The following is an 8,012-nucleotide window of genomic DNA, read 5'->3' as shown; positions in this document are numbered from 1 at the left end:
TGTCCGTGGATGTTTATGTTGTTCAAATAAGTAGAGATAGCTGACAAATTCAAAAGGCACGCACACCTCCACCACTGCCTACACGGGCGTGGGAGACCCATAAGGAGCTGTGGTTAACCTTTAGTTCTGAACGCCATGATTTGCTTTTGTCAGCGTGCAAGCATTAAAAATGCATCCAGGTGCTGCAGACATTCGGGGCCGAAGCGCTGAAACACTTCTAGTGATCGGAGAAGAGCCTTGGATGAACAAGACAAGAGCAGGAAAGACATTTCCCTGGCTCTGAGTGGTTGAAAAGTGGTTGAAAACAGAAAGAGGTACCGTATTTTCTGGACTATAAGCCGCACCTGCATATAAGCCGCACCCGCTCTATTTAAAAAAAAAAAATTAAAAAAAGATACACAAACCGGACCTGCATACAAGCCGCTCTATTTAAAAAAAAAAGACATGCAAGCCGCAGATATTTATGTTGTTAGATATTTACTACATGTACAGAACCATTTTGAACTGTAAATGATGTACATGTTTGTACCTAAATAGATCCTTTCCTAACAGTGTCTTTTAACACGGCAGCAACTTTGCTGATTAAAACGGGACAGAACCAAGAGAAAATAACCAGTATTTATTTATCTATTTATCCGTTTCAAATCTGCTTCCACCTACTTCTATCTGCTAAAGAAGAAGTAGCAAATTCTTCTTTGCATTTATTTTGTCTTAGTTTTGATTCTAATTCCGGTTAGAGCGCCCCGAGCGGTGGAATAAAAATCCACAGAATAGCCGCACCTTTGTATAAGCTGCACGGTTCAAAACCTATGAAAAAAGTAGCGGCTTATAGTCCAGAAAATACTGTACATTAGCAGCTGTGGTGACACCTGGAACCTTCTTTATGTCTTTATTTCTTGGTCATTGTAGGAACAAAAAAGGCCGCCGAGGCCGCTTGCTGAGGCGTCACTCAAAAAATGGGAAAAATAAAAGTCCGTTGAATTGGTGCTTAAACTGATCCAGGTTTATTGTAACAAAAATATCACTTGGCAGCAATCGATTATTATAGTGCAAAAATAAAATAAACAATGAATATTTGCGTGGCTGAAGCAAAGCAAAAACGGTGACGGTCAACAAAAAATATATCAGCCTAATATGAACGCTTTCGTTTGTCTTCCACCCGCCACCACACAATCAAACCAACCAACGCACAAATCAAAGCCACACCTATAAGCCCCAACGTGATGACGTAACACAAGTATAATTTCAATTTATCCATAACTTAAACTTAAAGTACCATTATAATTAAGCAAATCAAGAATATGTTATTTTTAGCTGCTACAGTCATGTTTTTGCTTTCCTCCTTGTTGAATATCCTTCTCCTTTTGGATCAAAAGTGCGTCTAAGGAGTGAGCTCAGCAGACTCCAGGCCTCTCTGGTCCAATCACAGATTTATGGGTGTGGAGTGGAGTCAAGGGACACAGAGAGAGAGAGAGAGAGATGTGGCGATACGGGGAAGTGAGGAGGGAAATCCACAATCAGATTGGATGTGAGAGGCTGTAATTACACGGGACAGACTGTAGTGTAAACAAGTGACTGCAAAGATTATGAAGGATTTGAAGGGCAAAACCAGAACAAAGGCACAAACTTTTTTGCTCTTTTTTTTTTTCTTTTTTTGTGGCGTGGTCTCGTTGCACAACCGTTACATAACAGACGACCCACACAGGCGTTAGTTTAATACATTTAATAGTGCACTTTGATTAACCTGTACAGAAATAATATTAATAAAAAAGATAAAACATTCTTTTTCATTTCTGTAACACGAAGCTTAACATGTACAATAAAATAAAAATAAAATAAAATGATACAAAACAAACATATATCTGAGGTATAAATATATCTGCTTTTAAATTAACTGTCATTGTCATGCATTATTATTTGGCAGAGACACAGTTACGTGAACATTGATGATATGAACAATGGCTTAGTGAATTAATGGATACACACTCCACATGAACGATGCGCGCCCTCGGGCTGAAGCGGTAAGCGTTACAAGCGAAGAAGGTTACGAGGACTCGACTTTTGTAACTTGTTTGAACACTGACGAGAAAGAAGCCCGCACGAATATATATCTGCCCTTCCTCTAAAGCCACAAAGTCTGCCCTCTTTTGCGTTTCTTTACAGTAAAACCTGTAAAATCCCCACCTTTATAAAAGGACCATTTAGTTTTTCTCTGTTTTTTAAATGATCTTTTCTTATAGCTAGAGGTTTGCATTGTAAGTTCAACCATTGCATGGAAGGGGAGGGGGGGGGGGGGGGTCTATTTATATCTACATGAAAGGATAAGTGATGTGTAGCCAACAACGACACAAAAACAGTAACTTGTGCTGGGCTCTAACAACGAACGACTACTGAGATCAGTATTTTATTTATTTGGTCCATTAAATCTGTTGGTCAGCATGTTTTATTTTGCTTATAGCCTCTCATTACTCTTCAAAGTCGCTGCAGAACTGGCTTTTGGCACAACGTTGGTCTCCTAGCAGAGGAACTAGAGCTAGCTATGCGTTTCCATGAACAAAAACAGCTTCTATGTTGAGCTTGTGACTCACTGAGGCCGACCCGAATTATGGTCTGCTCGAGGGATCGCCGTGACTTTTATTTTCCTGTCGGTAAGCCGAGGCTCCTACTTGAATCGCTCTCTCTTGTTTTGTGTTGGTGAGCCAGCCACCAATACTCGTCCGTCTCCACCTGGAAACACCCACGCTAAGAGTGTTTTTCTGCCACCTGTCGTCTCACCGCACCCCCGTCCGTCGCCTCTCGCTCCGCCTATAACCGGCACATTCAAGTCTTTCTCCACCCGTGGATTCGTCAATCAGCGCGCGGTAATTATCTACTTTTTTCATCGTGTGCTTTGCTGTAATAGAAAAGGGAAAAAAGGCTTCAACACCAGCTGACGTTGCGTGGCCCGGAATATTATATGTACACGTCGTTCTGCGCCTGGAAACCAGCTTTACAAATATGTGTTAACCGTTTGTTGCTTTAAACGCTGACTCACACACACACACACACGCACACACACACTTTAATCTCCCGTACTTCTCAGAAGCAATAGCACCCTTTAGATAAAGTCCACACATCCTCTATCAGCAACATGATGTCCTGGGGTCTGGACAGATCTGGGCGCGAGTCTTCCTGGTCCCGACGGAGCACTTTTAAATGTCACAGGCCGAACAAAGTCCTTCCTTCCATCCAGGCTTTGTCCTTTTAGAATAAAGAGGCGTCCACTCAGACTTCACTCGGATGGGGGAAAAAAAAGGTATTTCACACCAGGAACCTGTCGTGCGCTCTCATTTGTCCGTGGGTATGATGAAGGATTCTCGTATCCGCGCCACCTCAGCAGCACACAAGTGTCCGTAAAGTTTATTGTACCACTCTGGGAAACGACCCCTGGAGAGAAACAGGTAGGAGATGTGGAGTTAGTTCAGTCGCCGTGGCAACAGTGAACGAGGAGCAGCTACTTTCTCTCATTAGTGGTTTTATTTAGGATCCCCATTAGCATTAGCAACAGCATTAGTTATTCTTCCTGGGGTCCGACATACACAAATTAACACTTAATACATAACAGACATACAGGACTGTCTCAGAAAATTAGAATATTGTGATAAAGTTTTTTATTTCTGTAATGCAATTAAAAAAACAAAAATGTCATACATTCTGGATTCATTACAAATCAACTGAAATATTGCAAGCCTTTTATTATTTTAATATTGCTGATTATGGCTTACAGTTTAAGATTAAGATTCCCAGAATATTCTAATTTTTTGAGATAGAATATTTGAGTTTTCTTAAGCCATGATTTGTAATGAATCCAGAATGTATGACATTTTTACATTACAGAAAGTAAAAGACTTTATCACAATATTCTAATTTTCTGAGACAGTCCTGTACATTATACATGACAAACAAAACAATAATAGACACAACTCCCTTAGTCACAAACAGCACAGAGGAGAACTAAATCACCATCATTCTCAGACATAAATACATAGAAATTAAATCAAATAAAACACCTTCATAAACAATACCTGCCTGAAATGACTTTATCTTAAAATTCTTGACCACTTTTCACCTTTATTGTGATTGGGTTTACACTACCTGTAATTCTATTCAAACTTCATTCTATTTCTTTCCAAATGTCAATCAAAAAAAGTCTGGGTAATTAAAAAAATAAAAGCAATGTGAATACAAACTGTTATATAAGAATTTGTATAGATATCTTGTGATATCTTGTGAGTGATGTGGATGTTGGGTCCCGTGTAATCCACCTACCTGCAGTCGATTCTGGAGATGTGTGTGAGTCGGGATTTGTTGGCCCCCGACGGCTCTATGAAGTATCGTGACGTGAGGACGTTGGCGCGGACGCCCACGGCCGGCACCCCCTCGTGGTCCACGGACGAGCACAGGAGAGCACACGCTCCCTTCGGCAGGTCCGTTGCCCAGGTTCTGGAAAAAGATGTGGTATTATTAATAACAGAATTAAACAGAATTAAAACAATGTCCAAACATTAACCAGTTTAAAAACAAATATAAAAACATGATTTTCACGAGGTACAAAGAGGAAAGGGTTTAGCGGCCTTTAGGGGCCTGAATATAACACTATTGGGTGAATGGGTAGATCTGTGTATATTTATGTACAGAAATGGGCAGCAAACTATATATGTGTATGTATATGTATATATATATATATATACATAGTGTAAATAAGTATATTTATATAAATATCTATATGGGCATATGTGTACAAATATTTAGAAATATTCCACTATGTGTATGTACGTATGTATGTATGTGTGTATAAGTATGTGTGTGAGTATAATTACAGTATATAATAATAATAATAATAATAATAATAATAATAATAATAATAATAATAATAATAATAATAATAATAATAATAATAATAATAATAATAATACAATACAAGAGTACAATGTGTGAATAATTATAAATACAGGTTAAATGATCAGTGAATGGGGGTAGGACTAAATAAGTTTACACTTCTTCCTACTCCTTTTTTTGGCAATGTAAATCAAGTTAGCAAGTTTTAAAGGATGAAATTCCTTGTTTTGTTTTGTTGTCGTTTTCTTAAACTTCTCATGAAGTGTTGTTTCTTTTGTTTTTTTACATGTACAAAAAATAAAATAAATCAAATCAAATCAAATCTCAAAGATAACACTGAATTAAAAGGGCAGAAGAAAAGAGAACTCGGGGCGGGGGGGGTTTCTACCTGAGCACCAGGTGGTCTCTGGTGGGATGCGGGGCCATGGTGTTCCTGACGTACTGGTACATCTCCGTCCTCTCGTCCAGCGTCTCCACCACCCGGCTCTCCAGCAGGTCCTCGTCCCAGAGCCGCTGCTCTCGCAGCAGCCGCGTCAGAACCTCCTCGGGACTCGCGGGAATCTCCACGGTCGCTTTCCACAGCCGCAGCGGAAACCCGTCATGCACCTACGAAAAACAAAAGGAAGAGCCAAATGACTTCCCCATCACTCCTGGTGAACTGTTATTATAAATAAGGAGCTGTTACGTGATTATTTGGAGGCAGAGAGGCTGCAGGAAAGTGTCTGGTCGCTTCCTGAATACCTGATTATAATTATTATTAATTTTCTAAATCCTTAAAGTGATGGTTGAGGCTTAAGTTTGAGTCTCCAGCTGCCGTTTAGCTGATTCATTTCATCATGTCATGGGAAAGAAGACATCCTCTGTGACTATCTAACAGGAGGGAGATAACCATCCATCTATGTACGCCACTTGCACACTAGACACAGGAAATGTAGGCCTGGGATAATGAAGAGGTTCTGTTTGTGCGTCTCCATGTCAAAGCTGATGTCATTCTGGGACGGAGTCCAGAGCACGAGGGATGGGAATGAGAGGCCAAGGGCCAGGCCACTTTCACACAGATGTGTTTCTGTACAGGAAACCCTAACTGCTGCTTTTCCACTCGCTATTTAGAGAAGCAAGGCGGAATCCAGGACAGATCTCCAGAGGAAAAAAGAACATGGAAAGCAGAGTTTGTTGTGCACACTTGACGAATGCAGGGCTTGTATTTGTTTCTCTTTTTACGAACCAAAGGCCCTGCCGGTGAGTAGGAATGGGCGATATTTTACCGTTCACGATATACCGTCAAAAAAATTCCTCACGATAAGAATTTGTCATCTCGCGGTAAAAACGATAAATTCCCGTTGATGATGTTTTTGTGTAAAAATGATTTATGGTTCTGCGTTAAATCCACGCACAACGTATGTGAAGGAAGGATGGAAGGAAGGAAGGAAGGAAGGAAGGAAGGAAGGAAGGAAGGAAGGAAGGAAGGAAGGAAGGAAGGAAGGAAGGAAGGAAGGAAGGAAGGAAGGAAGGAAGGGAGAAAAGAGGAAGGGAAGAAGGAAGGAGAGAGCAGGAGGAACGAAGGAAGGAAGGAAAGGGGAGAAGGAAGGGAGAAAACAAGGAAAGGAGGAAGGAAGGGAGAAAAGAGGAAGGGAAGGAGAGAGCAGGAGAAAGGAAGGAAAGAAGGAAGGAAGGAAGGAAGGAAGGAAGGAAGGAAGGAAGGAAGGAAGGAAGGAAGGAAGGAAGGAAGGAAGGAAGGAAGGAAAGGGGAGAAGGAAGGGAGAAAAGAGGAAGGGAAGAAGGAAGGAAGGGAAAAAAGAAGGAAGGAAGGAAATGAGCCAGAAAGAAAGAAAGAAAGAAAGAAAGAAAGAAAGAAAGAAAGAAAGAAAGAAAGAAAGAAAGAAAGAAAGAAAGAAAGAAAGAAAGAAAGAAGGATAAATTCCCGTTGATGACGATTTTGTGTAACAAACATGGCGGATCTGAGAGCGAGATAGATTTATAGTTGAAAAGGTGGAGTTGAATTGGTATTTTTTTTATCGTCATTTTTATCGTTATCGGGATAAATGCCAGAAATTATTGTGATACATTTTTTAGTCCATACCGCCCATCCCTGCCGGTGAGCTTACCTTCCTGCAGGCCAGCTCCACGTGCTCCGGGGTGGAGCAGCTGTCGTAACCTCTGAACTTGTCCTTGGCCTCCTTGAGCAGGGCGTCTAAGCCGTCCTGCAGAAAGGCCCTGTAGCCTCCGTCCCCGGCGTCTTCGCCCGCCAGCTCCTCCAGCCGCAGGGGCGGCAGAGCCTGCTCCACGTACGAGTTCCTGCAGCGATTCATTTCTTCAGGGATCTGTAGAAAAGAAACAACAGACAAGGGTCAGTCTGGGGCTGGATGTTACGGTGAATGACACCTAAAAGGGTTTGATTTGACATGTGACGTGTGAGAAACAGCACACTCCATGTTCTCCATCCTTATTAAATCAACCCCTCTTATTTTATGAACTGTTATCAAGTGCAACCTGGGTAAAGATGTGTCACGGTTAGAAAAATCCTGCTTTTATCTCTTTCAGTCGGTCATTCTGGACGTTTATCTCTTAAATCCTACCTGCCATTTTATAATCCTGACAAGATTGACATTGTCTGAGATTCTCATTGGATAAAACGTCCAGTTTGAGTGGAGTTAATTACATTTGGTTGTTTCAATGGCCGTTTTTCCTTCATAAACCTCCATTAGATAAATATACAAATCAAATCAAAGGGAATAATTAAGGGTGTAACTGAGTTGACTTGAGTGATATGGTCGGGACAGGAAGAGGAAGCTCCTCTGCAATCTAATAAATGGATGAATGATGTAGCCCTGCAGCATCTAATGCGGCGTGTCAGAGTGCAGGCAGAGTGCATTTCGGGATAAATGTCTCTCGCTTGAGTGGATTTGGTGGATTTCTTGATTTTCGTGGGATTATTTGGTGTCGACCTTTTCTGCACAAACACTTGAGAGGAGCTTAAGTCGGGGGTAAGTCGTGTGTGGCCGAGGCCGAACGAGCAGGAGGCCGCTCGGTACGTTTACGTAATCATAACATCGCCCCAGCGAACGGCAGCGTGAAGTGGATCAACAGGTTATGTAACCGCGGCTGTGTTTGTTTACAGTGCAGACGTGGAGGAC

General features: G+C 41.4%; 1 protein-coding gene across 3 annotated transcripts in view; it reads right to left on the bottom strand.

The window, feature by feature from the left end:
- Positions 1 to 995: 995 nt before the first annotated feature.
- Positions 996 to 8,012, bottom strand: part of dlc1 (DLC1 Rho GTPase activating protein) — a 174,718-nt gene continuing 167,701 nt past the window's right edge. For 2 of the 3 annotated variants that reach the window (XM_061744539.1, XM_061744607.1), the window contains exons 15-18: positions 6,984 to 7,199; positions 5,267 to 5,484; positions 4,309 to 4,482; positions 996 to 3,426 (exon numbers count right to left, since the gene is read on the bottom strand). In XM_061744539.1, the coding sequence (XP_061600523.1) occupies positions 3,327 to 3,426; positions 4,309 to 4,482; positions 5,267 to 5,484; positions 6,984 to 7,199 (708 nt within the window). In that variant the 3' untranslated portion in view covers positions 996 to 3,326. The remainder of the gene's footprint in view (positions 3,427 to 4,308; positions 4,483 to 5,266; positions 5,485 to 6,983; positions 7,200 to 8,012) is intronic. The other variant, XM_061744698.1, reaches the window with a different exon arrangement.

This window comes from Cololabis saira, chromosome 1 (assembly GCF_033807715.1).
Source record: "Cololabis saira isolate AMF1-May2022 chromosome 1, fColSai1.1, whole genome shotgun sequence".
Lineage (NCBI taxonomy): Eukaryota > Metazoa > Chordata > Actinopteri > Beloniformes > Belonidae > Cololabis > Cololabis saira.
This window is presented reverse-complemented; position numbering and strand designations above follow the sequence as displayed.